At 39.7% G+C, this 18,714-nt stretch overlaps 1 protein-coding gene across 1 annotated transcript; it reads left to right on the top strand.

The window, feature by feature from the left end:
- Positions 1–1,485: 1,485 nt before the first annotated feature.
- LOC311045952 (zinc finger protein RFP-like) lies at positions 1,486–2,781 on the top strand (the record flags this gene model as incomplete). The annotated part of the gene is made up of 1 exon (XM_084058024.1): positions 1,486–2,781. One exon carries the CDS (start codon positions 1,486–1,488, stop codon positions 2,779–2,781), a length of 1,296 nt encoding a protein of 431 aa, XP_083914150.1.
- Positions 2,782–18,714: the final 15,933 nt, after the last annotated feature.

The raw sequence follows: 18,714 nt of genomic DNA, 5'->3' as shown, positions 1-18,714 counted from the left end.
GACCTATTTTTTGAATCAATGGTTTGTTGTATATCAGCTCTGTCGTTTGGAAACCTCAAGTCCAAAACTGATACTTTTCAAGATGTAAATTCAAAAACTGCAAAAATAGCAGATCTACAAGCTCACAATGCGTCGCGATGCACCGAGTGCCGCGCTATGAGCTTGTAGATCTGCTATTTTAGAAAAATCGTGAAAATATGTGCAAATCTTTGAATATATTCTTTAAAGCGAACGTTTGTAACTCAAATGTTTGCTTCTGGGGGGTCCCTGTCAATACATTGTGTTTTTATCAGCAGTTGCCCAGTTAAGCTCATCAAAGACTAATACAATGTCGTTTGAGCTGCGTCTGCTATAACCAAACCAGACCATTTTGTTTCATTAATCCTGAACACAAGCAGATCGCTGTAATTTAACTCTTTCTATAACCAGCAATGTGTGAGTGATGATTCTGTGTTACAAATATCATTTTATTCCAAGGCAACGTCTCTCTTCCATGGGCAGAGAGCAGTGTTGGCAGATTTTGCGAGAGGAATAAGCAACCAGGTCCGTGAAAACTAGTCCAAAAGAAGCGACTACAAACACTTTAAACCTGTGTCGGCTATTTGAAAATATCTGACATATATAGGTTTGAAAATAAACGATCTACAAGCTCACAACCACAACTTATAGCTTATCACAAGCAGACCTGGCAACACAGAGAGAGGAGAGAGAAGAGAGCGTAAGATTGCATTGAGGATAATGGCTTGCTCAGTCTTCTCTTAAAGGCACAGTGGTCTTTTTATTGTAACGCCCAAACCACACCTACAGTATGCATAATGTAACGGCTAGCGCAGGTGTTTTAGGGATAAGGCTGGTGTCGCAACTTTAGCACGGGAACGCCCCTTGGGCCATGCTAAATCCCCACATCGTGGGTTTAGGATCTCTTGACTAAGATAGGGCCCTATGTGTGTACCCTTTATGCCCATATATGGAGATATCTTTATATGTTTCTGTTTGTACCCTTTATGCCCATATATGGAGATATCTTTAAATGTGTCTGTTTGTACCCTTTATGCCCATATATGGAGATTCCACCTCATAGATTTCCATAAGAAAACAGTTTGTTGATTGCGGGTTAATTGCTATGGCTACCTAATAATGATCAGTGCACTTGGAGGCCAGTCTCACATCACAGAACTCCTTATTTGGGCAAGGCTGACACAGAACTCCGGGTGTGGGCGTGGCTTGTCGTGATAGTGACATCACAGTGATGATGTAAAGCTCCTGGTATAAAAGTAGATCCCACACTGAGAGACCACAATTCACCACCATCGCCTCCTACTGGACACCACCTGCTAGAAGAATCCTAGAACACCGCTTAACGTTGGATTTGTAGCGTCATCGAATATATTCACTGGAAGAGTCACACTAGTAGATCACTGGTTGTGTTCTCTCTTACAAAGGAAGTGATTTAGTTGTTTACACTTGTATTCTCAGTGTGTAGAAATGGCGTCTGCCAGCATTCCCGTCTCTGAAGATCACTTCCTGTGTTCTATCTGTATGGATGTGTTCACTGATCCAATCACCACTCCATGTGGACACAACTACTGCAAAGCCTGTATCACACGTTACTGGGACACTAATGATGTGTGTAAGTGTCCACTGTGTAACAAAGCCTTCCATAAGAGACCAGAATTCTCTGTTAATAAAGTTCTCTCAGTGATGGCCGATCAGTTCAGGAGTCACAAGTTGAAAGAAGAATATGAAGCAAAGACAGAGGCTGAAGTTCAGCAGATGATCCAGGAAAGACGACTGAAGATTCAGGAGGTCAAACACTCAGTAGAGCTCAGCAGGAAAGATGCAGATGCAGTCAAAGAAGACAGTGTTCAGGTCTTCACTGCTCTGATCAGCTGTATTGAGAGAAGCCAGGCTGAGCTCATTGATGTGATTGAAGAGAAGCAGAAAACAACAGAGAAACAGGCTGAAGGCTTCATTAAAGATCTGCAACAGGAAATCATTCAATTAGAGAAGAGAAGCTCTGAGCTGAAACAGCTCTCACACACTGAAGGCCACCTCCAGAATTTCAAGGCCAACAACACAGACTGGAGACCCACCAAGGACTGGACAGAGGTCAATGTTCATCAGTCTTCACATGTGGGGACAGTGAGGACAGCTGTGGCTCAGCTGGAGAAGACACTCAGTCAAGAGATGAATAAGCTGAGTGATGCTGAGCTGAGGAGGATCCAGCAATATGAGGTGGATGTAACTCTGGACCCTGATACAGCACATCGTAAACTCATCCTGTCTGAGGATGGAAAACAAGTGAGTCATGAAACCGTAAGGAAGAATCTCCCTGACAACACAGAGAGATTCTCTAAATATAGCAATGTCTTAGGAAAACAAAGCTTCTCCTCAGGAAGGTTTTACTATGAGGTTCAGGTTACAGGGAAGACTGAGTGGAGGTTAGGAGTGGCCAGAGAGTCCATCAATAGGAAAGGTGTAAACGTACTGAGACCCAACAATGGTTACTGGACTATAGGGTTGCGTAATGGAAATGAGTACTGGGCTAATGCTGGCCCTCATGTCCTCCTCCCTGTAAGAGAGGAGGTCCAGAAAGTGGGAGTGTTTGTGGATTATGAGGAGGGTCTGGTCTCCTTTTATGATGTGGAGACCAAAGCTCATCTCTACTCTTTCACTGGCTGCACCTTCACTGAGAAACTCTTTCCATTCTTCAGTCCATGTCTGAATGATGGTGGTAGAAACTCTGCTCCTCTGATCATCTCTCCTGTCAACATGAAGTAGAACAGCATGGAGTTTAAATAAGCAGTAAATTGGACGCGTCATTATAGGCAGAAGACATTAAAAATATGTATAAAAAAGAGAGAAAGAAAAAATAATGTACATTTGTTATTCCGGACTTTCACTTGTAATCTATTTTCAGTTTTCACATTTCAGTATTGATACTTTTACTTGAAGTAAAAGATGTGAGTACTTTTTCCACCACTGCACATCACAGGTTTACCGGTGTAAAACAGAGATGGGGAAATTATTATTTGTATTACCAACTCCATCATTTGTGTATGTTTCAGGAAAGGGCAGAATTATAGAGATAGAAGGAAAGAACTAGAAAACAGCTTCAAATAATCAATTATTCCTCTACATGTATAGAAATAACATTTTAAAAAAAGTAATTGCATGCTGCAGTTAAAATGGCAGCTACAGTACATAATAATAATAATAATAATAATAATAATAATAATAATATTAATAATAATAATAATAATGAATTACAGTCAAAACAAACACCAACATTAGCTCTCACTGAGGTGGACTGATTTATACCTGAAATAAACACTCATGCACCACATGGAAATGAATATGCTAATGCCATGTCTAAGACTGTGTTACACACCCCAAAAACCTTATCTCAAGCTCACAATGCGTCGCTGTGAGCTTGTAGATCAGTGATTTTTGGGAGTGCAACACAGTCTTACGACAAAACATAATTTAAGCTTAACCTGAGCGAATCACTGTATCATGACAGTCATGACGAAACTTCAACCTGGTGTTTGCACTTTATCCATTTACAGCCCTACATCTACATATACGTTCTGATTTCAAATATATAGTGCTTAACTCCTGGCCACGGATGTTACAATTCACTTCGGGTGGGTGTAAGTACCCGTATTATTCCGGATGGTTCAATAAAAAGCATTTTAATCCGATCGGTGGCCATTGTGTCATAGAGTTATAATGTATCAGAGTGCAGTACACCTCCCAACCAATAGGGTCAGGGGATCTTAGTATAATCTCACATTTCAGTCCAATTCACTTTTTAAACAATTATTTTACTGATTTTCCTTTCAGACCCCAAATTAGATATTGCTCAATTTTTCAAATATTCACTTCCAATTTGAAGCTCAGATTATACTAAAATCCCCCGGGCCCTGTGAAGGTATCTTAGTATAATCTGAGATTCAATTCGAATTCACTTCTCAAGTCTATCTTACTGATTTTCGTTTCAGAACCTAAATAAAACATTGCTTGTTTCTGTCTGCTTCTGTGATGTATGTCCTGTAATGTACTTTGTGTAATGTATTGTGTATGTCCTGCCTGTATCTTGAACGGTGACGTCATGGACACAAAGCAAATTTTGGTGAAAGCTGACAATAAAGTTGTATCGTATCGTATCGTATCGTATTGCTTCATTTTTTCAATTTTCTATCCCACCAAAAAATCAGGAAAATGCTCAATTTTTCTGATATTCTGCTTAGTATTTTGGCTTCTTTTGATTTGGGACTGACACTGAGAAAAGCTCAAAATAGTTTTTTTTTCAAATCTTTCATCCCAGAATAAAAATCAAAGAATGTCTTTGCCATTTTTCCAATTTTCTAGCCTACCCAAAAAAATCAGGAAAATGATTCGTTTCGGTAAAATTTATTTTACCGAAACGAAAGTTAAATCCGAAGAAATCACTAAGTGTGGAGGCCAAAATCGTCCCCCCCAAAAAACCTGTTAGGAGTACGTTTCAGGCAATTTAGAGTTGATTGGTCATTTTCGTTTTGGTAAAATTTATTTTACTGAAACGAAAGTTTTTTTTTTAAAGATATTTTTGGGGTTTTTTTTGCCTTTATTGATAGATGACAGTAGACTGACAGGAAATTGGGAGAGATATGGGGGGGTGACACGCAGCAAAGGTCGTCGGGATCGGGAGTCGAACCCGCGACACGCTGTCAGGCTGGCATTGCAGCCTAGGGTGCCTGGACCGCCACGCTGCGGCCCAGGCCACCGAAACGAAAGTTAAATCCGAAAAAATCACTAAGTGTGGAGGCCAAAATCGTCCCCCCAACAACCTATTAGGAGTACGTTTCAGGCAATTTAGAGTTAATTGGTAATTTTCGTTTTACCGAAACGAAAGTTAAATGCGAAAAAATCACTAAGTGTGGAGGCCAAAATCGTCCCCCCAAAAACCTGTTAGGAGTACGTTTCAGGCAATTTAGAGTTGACTATACTAAGTTGTTATTTGTTTGTTTAAGTCAGGCTATACTCAGAGTCATAAGTTTACAAAATGTACTAAAGTACAGTGAACGTCTGTGCGGTTTGTCTTCATCACTGAAAATAACGTACATGTAAACTGCTGTCATGTGCAGTTGGGGTGAAGAAACACAACCATTTCACTCCTAATAATACCTATTTGATTTGACATCCTGACTTGCTGCTGTAGCTGAGGCTTGAACCTGTTACCTGCGACTCACTAGTCAGTGACTCTATCCATTCACCTACAGCTGTTTCCTTGGAATCTGTGGTTCTGAAACGTTTTGATGTCAACCCCCCAAATTGACATGTATTTGGGCAGTGGACCCCAATAGGAAAAGATGTAGTGTCAGGGCCCCCCATGAAAAAGATTTATATTTATGCTGTAAAACATTTTTTTTTATTTTTTTTATTTTTTATTTGTCTTGTTTGTTGTTCAAGTCAAAGCACCAGGAAGGCTGTACTTATCAGCCATCTGTTAGCTCAATGGGTTGAGACGCAGTATTCATGATCCAGAGGCCATGAGTTCAAATCCCATTGATGTCTTTCCTATGATCCTTTCCTTTGCAGACTGGCTTCCAGAAGATCAACTGAAAACAATCAGGAAGGCTATATTTGTCATCCAACTGTTAGCTCAATGGGTTGAGACGCAGTATACATGATCCAGAGGCCATGAGTTCAAATCCCATTGATGTCTTTCCTATGATTCTTTCCTTTGCAGACTGGCTTCCAGAAGATCAACTGAAAACTACCAGGAAGGCTGTACTTGTCAGCCATCTGTTAGCTCAATGGGTTGAGACGCAGTATTCATGATCCAGAGGCCATGAGTTCAAATCCCGTTGATGTCTTTCCTATGATTCTTTCCTTTGCAGACTGGCTTCCAGAAGATCAAATGAAAACTACCAGGAAGGCTGTACTTGTCAGCCATCTGTTAGCTCAATGGGTTGAGACGCAGTATACATGATCCAGAGGCCATGAGTTCAAATCCCACTGGTGTCTTTACTGTGATGCTTTCCTTTGCAGAATAACTTCTAGAAAAACAAGTTAAAACCACCAGGAAACCTGTAACTCTCAGCCAACAGCTTAGCTCAACTGGTCGAGCGTCTCTCCAATAACATGACTTGACTTGACTTGAGTGGGTTCGATTCCCACTCCGAGTCATGTGTCCCCGGTAACTTGGGGCAACGGATAAATTCACTGATATCCTTAGTGATGCTTCAAGTCAAGTCAAGTCATGTTATTGGACAGACGCTCTACCAGTCGAGCTATGCTGTTGGCTGAGAGTTACAGGTTTCCTGGTGGTTTTAACTTGTTTTCTAGAAGTTAGTCTGCAAAGGGAAGCATCACTAAGGATATCAGTCAATTTATCCGTTGCCCCAAGATACCGGGGACACTTGACTCGAGTGGGAATCGAACCCACTCAAGTCAAGTCAAGTCATGTTATTGGACAGACGCTCTACCAGTTGAGCTATGCTGTAGGCTGAGAGTTACAGGTTTCCTGGTGGTTTTAACTTGTTTTTCTAGAAGTTAGTCTGCAAAGGGAAGCATCACTAAGGATATCAGTCAATTTATCCGTTGCCCCAAGTTACCGGGGACACTTGACTCGAGTGGGAATCGAACCCACTCAAGTCAAGTCAAGTCATGTTATTGGACAGACGCTCTACCAGTGGAGCTATGCTGTTGGCTGAGAGTTACAGGTTTCCTGGTGGTTTTAACTTGTTTTCTAGAAGTTAGTCTGCAAAGGGAAGCATCACTAAGGATATCAGTCAATTTATCCGTTGCCCCAAGTTACCGGGGACACTTGACTCGAGTGGGAATCGACCCCACTCAAGTCAAGTCAAGTCATGTTATTGGACAGACGCTCTACCAGTTGAGCTATGCTGTAGGCTGAGAGTTACAGGTTTCCTGGTGGTTTTAAATTGTTTTTCTAGAAGTTAGTCTGCAAAGGGAAGCATCACTAAGGATATCAGTGAATTTATCCCTTGCCCCAAGTTACCGGGGACACTTGACTCGAGTGGGAATCGACCCCACTAAAGTCAAGTCAAGTCATGTTATTGGACAGACGCTCTACCAGTTGAGCTATGCTGTTGGCTGAGAGTTACAGGTTTCCTGGTGGTTTTAACTTGTTTTTCTAGAAGTTATTCTGCAAAGGGAAGCATCACGAAGGATATCAGTCAATTTATCCGTTGCCCCAAGTTACCAGGGACACATGACTCGGAGTGGGAATCGAACCCACTCAAGTCAAGTCAAGTCATGTTATTGGACAGACGCTCTACCAGTTGAGCTAAGCTTTTGGCTGAGAGTTACAGGTTTCCTGGTGGTTTTAACTTGTTTTTCTAGAAGTTAGTCTGCAAAGGGAAGCATCACAGTAAAGACACCAGTGGGATTTGAACTCATGGCCTCTGGATCATGTATACTGCGTCTCAACCCATTGAGCTAACAGATGGCTGACAAGTACAGCCTTCCCGGTAGTTTTCAGTCGATCTTCTGGAAGCCAGTCTGCAAAGGGAAGAATCATAGGAAAGACATCAATGGGATTTGAACTCATGGCCTCTGGATCATGTATACTGCGTCTCAACCCATTGAGCTAACAGTTGGATGACAAATATAGCCTTCCTGGTAGTTTTCAGTTGATCTTCTGGAAGCCAGTCTGCAAAGGAAAGAATCATGGGAAAGACATCAATGGGATTTGAACTCATGGCCTCTGGATCATGAATACTGCGTCTCAACCCATTGAGCTAACAGATGGCTGACAAGTACAGCCTTCCTGGTGCTTTGACTTGAACAACAAACAAGACAAATAACTTTTAAAAAATGTGTTACAGCATAAATATAAATCTTTTTCATGGGGGGCCCTGACACTACATCTTTTCACATTGGGGTCCACTGCCCAAATACATGTCAATTTGGGGGGTTGACAACAAAAACGAAAATTACCAATCAACTCTAAATTGCCTGAAACGTACTGCTAACAGGTTTTTGGGGGGACGATTTTGGCCTCCACACTTAGTGATTTTTTCGCATTTAACTTTCGTTTCGGTAAAATAAATTTTACCGAAACGAAAATTACCAATCAACTCTAAATTGCCTGAAACGTACTCCGAACAGGTTTTTGGGGGGACGATTTTGGCCTCCACACTTAGTGATTTTTTCGGATTTAACTTTCGTTTCGGTAAAATAAATTTTACCGAAACGAAAACTACCAATCAACTCTAAATTGCCTGAAACGTACTCCGAACAGGTTTTTGGGGGGACGATTTTGGCCTCCACAATTAGTGATTTTTTCGGATTTAACTTTCGTTTCGGTAGTGACAAACTTTCGTTTCGGTAGTGACACAATGGTGAAAAAATAAATTTACTAAGTCCAGAGCTCGATGAATGTTAGGGACCAAAAAAAGTCACTACAAAGTACTACCAATCAACTCTAAATTGCCTGAAACGTACTCCTAACAGGTTTTTGGGGGGACGATTTTGGCCTCCACACTTTTCGGATTTAACTTTCGTTTCGGTAAAATACATTTTACCGAAACGAATCATTTTCCTGATTTTTTTGGGTAGGCTAGAAAATTTGAAAAATGGCAAAGACATTCTTTGATTTTTATTCTGGGATGAAAGATTTGAAAAAAAAAAACTATTTTGAGCTTTTCTCAGTGTCAGTCCCAAATCAAAAGAAGCCAAAATACTAAGCAGAATATCAGAAAAATTGAGCATTTTCCTGATTTTTTGGTGGGATAGAAAATTGAAAAAATTAAGCAATACGATACGATACGATACGATACGATACAACTTTATTGTCAGCTTTCACCGAAATTTGCTTTGTGTCCATGACGTCACCGTTCAAGATACAGGCAGGACATACACAATACATTACACAAAGTACATTACAGGACATACATCACAGAAGCAGACAGAAACAAGCAATATTTATTTAGGTTCTGAAACGAAAATCAGTAAGATAGACTTGAGAAGTGAATTCGAATTGAATCTCAGATTATACTAAGATACCTTCACAGGGCCCGGGGATCTTAGTATAATCTGAGCTTCAAATTGGAAGTGAATATTTGAAAAATTGAGCAATATCTAATTTGGGGTCTGAAAGGAAAATCAGTAAAATAATTGTTTAAAAAGTGAATTGGAATAGAATGTGAGATTATTCTAAGATCCCCTGACCCAATAGGGTCGCGTAGTTGAAAGCGTGAGGAAATACGGAAAAAATGGCCACCGATCGAATTAAAATGCTTTTTATTGAACAATACAGACAATACAGGTATTTCCGAGTGACCTAGTAGACTTGTAACATCCGTGGCCATGGAGTAAGCACTTTATATTTAAAATCTGAACGTGTATGTGGATGTACAGGTTGTAAATAGAGAAAGTACAAAAACCAGGTTGCAGTTCAGCCATGACGCTCATGACGGACGAGCGTCGTGTGATCCATGGCTAATACGCTAATATAATTGCACTTTTACGATACTAACAAGTTGGATAACATAATTCCATAAACTAATTAAAGAACTTACCTGCTATCTAGTAGAGTAGAAGCACGGAAGAACCCGATTTGTTTGTAAATAAATGTTCGCTTAGCCGACAGACGTTAGTTAGATCCACATGACGAATTCAAAACGAATAGGCTCCGCCCAGAGCTGCGTGACGTATTTCTGTGAGAGTGTTCTCAACCTGTGGGTCGGGAACCACAGGGGGGTCCCCATATGATTTGGGGTTTCCCAGATGACAGTGAAGTAAAATTTAAGTAAACTTTTTAAAACCTAAAATAAAAAATAAAAATAAAAAAAAGTAAAGAAAAAGACTATTACTGCATCAAAAGTAATCAACAAACTATACAAAAAAACTGGTCAAACATTGGCCAAATTGCCAAAAATATAAGAAAGAGGCAAAAATAACCCATCAAGCCGTTGTTGTGAGCTTGTAGATCGGCTATTTTCACAATATTGATCTGTGGAACAGAGTCAAACTAAATGCATCAACTCCTACATTCCAAATGCATATTAGGGTTGGGGGTCCCCAGTTCAAATATGATTATTTTGGGGGATCTCGGCCTGAAAAGGTTGAGAACCACTGCTGTAAGTAACAGGATAGATGGGCACGGCATGGGATATCTGCACACCTCAATGTAAATTGGCTATTTTGTCCAAAATGTAAAAAAAAAAAAAAAAAAAAAAAGGAAAATATTTCTAAGTAAAATAAAGTATACATGATTAGAACATTCTTAAACATTCGACAATTAGGGTCTAATATGTCCATAATTGCTTCAAAATTGCTACAAAACCTGTATAGCAGTCATTTGGGGCATAAACAAGAAGTTGAAGGATACAACTACTAATGATAATAATAACTGATAATGATGATTATGTTCACATCATGTAAAACATTTGAAATTGTTGTGCCTCTAGAAGGCAATGGAAAACAGAAAGGTCTTTAGTTGTGTTTTAAAATAAATAAGAGTGGCAGCAGACCTAATTAAACAATATTGTCTTTATGTTATATCTTCCACAATCCACAAACCACAATCTACATTGAATGGAAATGGATACATTTTCTTATATAACTTTGGACTGATATGCACATATTACCTTGCAAATAAAAAAGGGAGATATGAGCTATATATAAAGGCATTATGTATGACATATATGCAAAAAGTCAAATACATATTAGCTATATATGTAGGCATTTATGACATATATGCAAATATATGAACCTGATTGTGGAATATATGTGAACATATATGAGCTACATATGAGACATATATTCCCTATATATCAACATATATGCACATATATGAACCTGAGTGTGGCATATATGTGAACATATATGAGCTATATATGAGACATATATTCCCTATATATCAACATATATGCACATATATGAACCTGAATATGACATATATGCAGCATATATTCTGCATATACCTGCCATATATTGGCATATATGTTCATATATTTCCTTTCCGTGTGTGTGTGTGTGTGTGTGTGTGTGTGTGTGTGTGTGTGTGTGTGTGTGTGTGTGTGTGTGTGTGTGTGTGTGTGTGTGTGTGTGTGTGTGTGTGTGTGTGTGTGTGTGTGTGTGTGTGTGTTTGTGTGTGCGCGAACATGAATGCATGCATGTGTGGTGCATGCATGATGCATGTTCGTGCGTGCATAATGTGACTTCCACCATACGGCAAAAAAAAAAAAAGATCATTCAAACACCAGAGTGCAATGTGCATAAATATTCACTGATCAATATTCACAGTTCTGGTTGAATGTTTTTTTTTTTTTTTTTTACAGGGTTCCGTTTCCTTCTGCAGGCTGCAGTGTTTGGTGTGCAAACCAAAACGTCTTGCTTAATTTCTCTCATGCTGTCACCTGGGCTCCAGACGTGTCCACAGTCCAACGGAAGACACCGACAACAAGACATGTTCACCCAGGCAGCCATGAGAACAATGCAACTCAGTACACATCCTCCTGTCCGCACTTCCGTTTTTTTTTTAAAGCTTACAAGGGATCTGGAACGGGCCAAGAAAATCACAGCACTCCCCTCTCATGGTCTACTCTCAGTGGTAGAAAAAGTACTCAAAATGTTTTACTTAAGTAAAAGTATCAATACTGCAATGTAGAAGTACTCTGTTACAAGTAAAAGTCCGGAATTAAAAATGTACTTGATTAAAAGTACAAAAGTATTGGTATCAAACAAAATGTACTTAAAGTACTAAAAGTAAAATTACTAAAATGTTTGAAAATAGCAGATCTACAAGCTCACAACGCGTCGCGATGCGACGCGTTGTGAGCTTGTAGATCGGCTATTTTCAAATAGCCTAGGTATACAATAGGGCTATAAAGTGGGTCATTTATGTTTTATAATGTAATAATTTATATCTGAAAAGTAACTAGTAACTGAAGTTTTCAAATAAATGTAGTGGAGTAAAAGTACAATATTTGCCTCTGAGATGTAGTGGAGTAGAAGTAAAAGCATTGGAAATTGGAAATATTCAAGTAAAGTACAAATACCTCAAAATTGTACTTAAGTGCAGTACTTAAGTAAATGTACTTAGTTACTTTACACCACTGTCTACTCTACACAGCCAGCCCTAAACCCCTCAGTGTTAATTTAACTCTCATGAAAATGGAACCAAATGGACCCTTACGTGTCCATTTGGTTCCATTTGCTCGCTCAGGGTTATAAATGGATGAATTAACACTCAGGACTTTTACTGTGTGTGTATAGGCCTCACTAATGCAATATTTCACTTTCTGGCACGATCTTGGGTATTAGAGGAGGTTCAACAGTCCATCCCGTTCCAGAAAGTTCACAGGTTAAATTTCCAAAGCTCCCGTGTTTCCCACTTTAATTAAAGCCCTGTGCACAACCTGACCTGGTCACACCCGCAGGCTCCCCGAGGGCCAGAGCCAAGGAATGTGCTCTTTCTTTTGATGCTTCTAAGTATCATTTCTCATCTTTTGACCTGGACACACTGTATGATAGCGTAGGCACCATGGGTGTATGTTAGTAAAAATGTAGATTTAGGAAAAAATCAGTTTGAGTGCTTGCTTCAGAAAACGACTTTTCAGCATTGCGTCGTTACCGCGCGGGAGTAAAGAATTATGCCCATTAACCGGTTCCACCCAGAAATAACAAGAAGCGCTTTATTCTTTACGATTCCCCAGATAATACTTAGTCTTCTTCTTCTTAGCCTTTTTTTCCCCTCGGAGACCTGAACTCATGCGTTTCCGTTTGGAGAGGTCAATCCCGGGGTCAGAGGTTCTGTTAAGCATTTTCATAATGAGGACAAGGCGAGGCAGCACGTGGACGAGTCAAATGCCTTTATAGATGAATAATGTTGTTGTAATCATAGATAGATAGATAGATAGATAGATAGATAGATAGATAGATAGATAGATAGATAGATAGATAGATAGATAGATAGATAGACAGATAGATAGATAGATAGATAGATAGTAAGCAAACACAGCATAGAGACAGGTAAAAATAATAATAATGTAATTAAATTAATAGACTGGAGTCTGACCTTAGAAATCTGCCCTTGCTCGGAATGAGTTATATTCTATCAATAAATCTAATGTACAATCTATGACCAATAAATATAGTCCTGATATACATCTATTGCCTATGAATGGATACAGACCATCAACAGTGAATGTGGGACTGATATATGTGCAGTGTCAGCGAGCCTACAACAGTGGATATCTGGATAATATATGTAGTCTATCAATTGAATATAATGAGTAGACCTGTATATACGTTTGACAACTCCCCTGGGACAGAGTGTGGGCAGTAATAAATGACACTGGCCTCGACTCTTATTAAACAGAATGTGTTTAGATCAGCGATTCCCAACCTGAGTGGCAAAACACTATCATAATCAAAATTATATCATCATATAACATTAGGGTAAGAGATATTGTTTGGTTAAAACAAAACTTTTTTTGTTAAAAGGTTAAAGCACGACATTCTGATAGTAATCATTGTTCTAGAGTGTGTGTTCAGTGACAGAGGTCTCCCCGTCTCTCCAGCTCTTTGATAAACAGAAAATACATGTTCAGGTGGGTTGAAACATGTCAGTCAATCAGGAAAAAAAGAACATTTATCAGTTTTAATTGGTAGTGTTTCAGCTCCAAGTTTGTCTGCTCATGTATTGGTGTCATCCCTTCCAATTTCACTTGTTTAATCTGTATCTGTCTGAGTTCTCTATCCTGATTGGATGAAATTGGTATCCTGACCTGAAAATGCATTTTCTGTTTAATAAGAGAGATGAAGCAGGGACCCCCTCTCTACATTGTATAAAATTGTGTTTCTTGGTCTGCTCTTTTTTCCCTCTACGCCTACACCTCTTTGCCAAAAATAGCCGATCTACAAGCTCACAGTGAGCTTGTAGATCTGCGTGTAGTTGTGAGCTTGTAGATTGAAAAACCCCTTGGTTTAGAGTTGATTTATCAGTGCTTCTGACTGCTTACCGCCTCTGAGCTCTCTCTCTGCTGCTTCCCATATCCCTGTAGTAGTAGCCTAGTGGGGTGACGCAAGTGAGAGGGAGAGAGAGGGGGTCTGAGTAATTCTATCTGGCATGAGGACATGGGGTACATTAACATTACATCACACTGCAATGTATAGCCTATGCTGTAAGCACTCACTGGCCATTCCTTCACATTCCTACCATCTGTGAATGCACATTTGTGCCATCATGTAACCACAATGCCCTCTGGTGTCTGATATGGGTAGTGCAGTGGTTCTCAACCCTTTTCCATTTCAACGACCCCCCCCACCCCCCCAGTTTGATATGCATTAGGACATGCAGGCCCCTATTTGATATGATTTTTTTTTTTTTTTTATCTCTGGGACCCCAATCTAGTACTGTCAAATCTCATTCCATAGTGTTAATTTAGCTCTGAGAGTGTAAAGTGGACCCCTGGGTCCAATTGGTTCCTTTTGTAGGGTATAAATCATTTAGCTGGGGGACCCCCTGGATCCCCTCGGCCTCAAGGACCCCTGGAGGTCCCCGTACCCCACGTTGAGAATCAGTGGTGCAGAGCAATGACAGGACAAAAAGCCCTGCTAGAGCCATTGACTGGTGGTGACTCACAGGCAGCAGATAATTTGTTTTTGTTCTGTGTCTCATTGAAAAGACTCAGCGATTCTCTGGAAGTGGAAGGAACATAAACCGCTGTGTTTTACAGCAAGCGGTTGGCTGGAGGACACCCTCGATCTGGTAAACACTGAAGGAAGCAGGTTGTTTATTGAAAGATGCTGACAGAGGCCAGGGTGGCCACTGGGAACAACTGGGCCAAGAAACACCTCTCCATCGACATGATGTTGTGATATACCATGGATTACATGTTCGGGTTAGATCCCGACCGACATATCGGTCTGGATGACTTTGTGTGACTTTTTGAATCGGTAATTGTGCAGCTGATGTGTCCTAATCATTAGACTGAGGGTGAAAATGTTCAAACATTTTCAAAAATAGCAGATATCATGTCGGTATCATCTCAGTGTCATGTCAGTATCATGGTCATTATCATGTCAGTATCATGGTCAGTATCATGTCAGTATCATGGTCATTATCATGTCAGTGTCATGGTCAGTATCATGTCAGTGTCATGATCATTATCATGTCATTGTCATGGTCAGTATCATGTAAGTATCATGGTCAGTATCATGGTCAGTATCATGGTCAGTATCATGTCAGTATCATGTCAGTGTCATGGTCAGTATCATGTAAGTATCATGGTCAGTATCATGTCAGTGTCATGGTCAGTATCATGTCAGTGTCATGGTCAGTATCATGTAAGTATCATGGTCAGTGTCATGGTCAGTATCATGGTCAGTATCATGTCTGTGTCATGGTCAGTATCATGGTCAGTATCATGTCAGTGTCATGGTCAGTATCATGTAAGTATCATGTAAGTATCATGGTCAGTATCATGTAAGTATCATGGTCAGTATCATGTCAGTGTCATGGTCAGTATCATGTCAGTATCATGTCAGTATCATGGTCAGTATCATGTCAGTATCATGGTCAGTATCATGTAAGTATCATGGTCAGTATCATGTCAGTATCATGGTCAGTATCATGTAAGTATCATGTCAGTGTCATGGTCAGTATCATGTAAGTATCATGTCAGTATCATGGTCAGTATCATGGTCAGTATCATGTCTGTGTCATGGTCAGTATCATGGTCAGTATCATGTCAGTGTCATGGTCAGTATCATGTAAGTATCATGGTCAGTATCATGTCAGTATCATGGTCAGTATCATGTAAGTATCATGGTCAGTATCATGGTCAGTATCATGTCAGTGTCATGGTCAGTATCATGTAAGTATCATGGTCAGTATCATGTCAGTATCATGGTCAGTATCATGTAAGTATCATGGTCAGTATCATGGTCAGTATCATGTCAGTGTCATGGTCAGTATCATGTAAGTATCATGGTCAGTATCATGTCAGTGTCATGGTCAGTATCATGTAAGTATCATGGTCAGTATCATGGTCAGTATCATGTCAGTGTCATGGTCAGTATCATGTCAGTATCATGTCAGTATCATGGTCAGTATCATGGTCAGTATCATGTAAGTATCATGGTCAGTATCATGTCAGTATCATGGTCAGTATCATGGTCAGTATCATGTCTGTGTCATGGTCAGTATCATGTAAGTATCATGGTCAGTATCATGTAAGTATCATGGTCAGTATCATGTCAGTATCATGGTCAGTATCATGTAAGTATCATGGTCAGTATCATGGTCAGTATCATGTAAGTATCATGGTCAGTATCATGTCAGTGTCATGGTCAGTATCAGATCTTGTAGATCGTAGATCTAGATGTTTTTTTTACATTTTAAATACGGCTTAAGTGATTATTTATTTGTTTGCTTAGAAGTTAATCCTTCTCAAATTGAAAATGTAATCAAGTTTGTAAAACTGATTTGAAAATCGTTGCCATTTTTGTCAACATATCAGTCAAAACATTGGTAATCGGTGGTCCAGGATTCTCCAAGATCGCTATCGGACGCAAAATGTGGCATCGGTCGGACTGAAGTTGTGATATAGCTTTCTTTATGATACTGACTGGATGAGCACAGATTCCAGCATGCCTCAGGGATGTGCCCACGTTATTGTTGTTTATTGGTGTGTTATTGTTATTATTCACTATGGGGAATGTGTTGGGGGATAAGTGTGTTATGTTGTTTTATGTATTTCATATTAATGCGCACAATATCTGTGTGTGTGTGTGTGTGTGTGTGTGTGTGTGTGTGTGTGTGTGTGTGTGTGTGTGTGTGTGTGTGTGTGTGTGTGTGTGTGTGTGTGTGTGTGTGTGTGTGTGTGTGTGTGTGTGTGTGTGTGTATTTGAGTGCAAAGCCACACACAGAGTGGTTTTGTACAGTGTACCTTGTCTGGGAGAATGTGAGTTATAAAGAGAGTGGTGGACAGTAACTAAGTACATTTACTTGAGTGCTGTACTGAAGTGCATTTTTTTTAGGAACTGTACTTTACTTGAGTAATATATTGTTGGATACTTATGACGTTCACTCCACTATGTAATATTGTACTTTTGATTCCACTACATTTCTAGAAAGGTAAAAAATAAGTCCATTATGAATCAACCACTCAAGCCCTGTTTAAAATATTATGAAAATAGCAGATCTACAAGCTCACAACGTCTCACATCGACATCGCAATGCGCTGTGAGCTTATAGATCTGCTATTTTCACTGTTGAATTTTCTTTTCTTTTTGTATGTCTGGAAAGTCTTCTTTTTTTTTCGGGGGGAAGTGTCAAAATTCACAGTAATGCATTAATCTAGTTTTCAGTTAATAAAGACTTGTTTTTTGCATTCCAAAAGAATCTCAGGCAGCAAGACCCTGCAATTCCTTTTTCTGCAACAGTTCCGTATAGACAAAAACTGTAATAAGAAAAAGCTACAATGGTGTCACCAAAAACCGAACGAAAAAAGCAGCCTCCACACACTTTAACCCATTTAGATCCGAGGCCGATTCTAAGAACGCCTTCTAAATATTTATTAAAAAATTACAACAAATGTATTTTGCTATATACTGTACAAGAACCCCGAAAGGGGTTCCCGTCCTGAAAGGTATAGTTACAAATAGGGGTTCACGCCCAAAATGGGTTAAATCCATACTTGTATTGCAAGCTTTCCGAAACGACTAAGATTAATGTACACGGGGTTATCCTTATGTTCCCCGGGTTCTATGTTCCCCCACTAAGGTTAGGGTTAGGGTTAGGTTTAGGTTAGGTCCTATGTACACAGTATCACTTTAAATGAAATATATTTAATTCTGTGTGTAACGATGCAAGTCTGAGTGATAAATGTCTAAAATGTAGACATTTATCACTCAGAGACTTGAATGTTCATTTAGACTCTAAATGAACATTCAACTTACTGTTGAACATTATTGTAGGCGGAGAGGAAGCAGCTCACCTGCACAAACTGCACCAGAGAATTCCGCTCAAGAGGCGGACTGAGCAACCACAGCAGACGCTGCAACGCAACAACACACTAATAGCCCAGGCGTTTCGGGCCATATTTTGATGGAATCGTGCACTTTACGATAAAAGCATGAAATTTGGCACACAGTTAGAGCATGCCATAAGGAACATTTTTGGCTATAGGGCCATCGCAGATTTTTCCTGTGGTAACCATGGCAGCCATTTTCCAAAATGGCCGCCACCTGCTGTCATTTTACCAATAACTCACGTGCTAGACCACCTAGGATCTTGATTATGGTGACTAATCCTACATTTTCAAGGATGAGGAATACAGCGGTACTATTTACAACATGCTACTACCTAACTACATATATCTGGCATTCAGTTAATTAAATAATAGTAAACCCATCAAAATATGTAATGGTGTAGTACAGTACATGTTTTCAAACTGACAAGTGAGAGTCAAGAATGTTTCTTTTATTAGTAGTAGTATTGCAAAATTATTTTCAATGGACTATAAGACACAACAAAGGCAGAGTACTCATGAGTCATAGCCTAATGGCATATAGACCAATTATTTGTTTACCAACATTGAGACTGGACGCACAAGTGATTGTTTCACGCAATCAATTCTCAACCTGTTGTTTTGGGGTGCGCTGGTTTCAGCACACCCCAACCCCCTCTTGTGTGTTGGCTAGTGAGGCGCGTCCTAGCGAGACCTGATAGAATGGGTTTCATTGCGC

Source organism: Gymnoscopelus microlampas, assembly GCF_963454915.1.
Source record: "Gymnoscopelus microlampas genome assembly, chromosome: 5".
NCBI classification, from domain to species: domain Eukaryota; kingdom Metazoa; phylum Chordata; class Actinopteri; order Myctophiformes; family Myctophidae; genus Gymnoscopelus; species Gymnoscopelus microlampas.
This window is presented reverse-complemented; position numbering and strand designations above follow the sequence as displayed.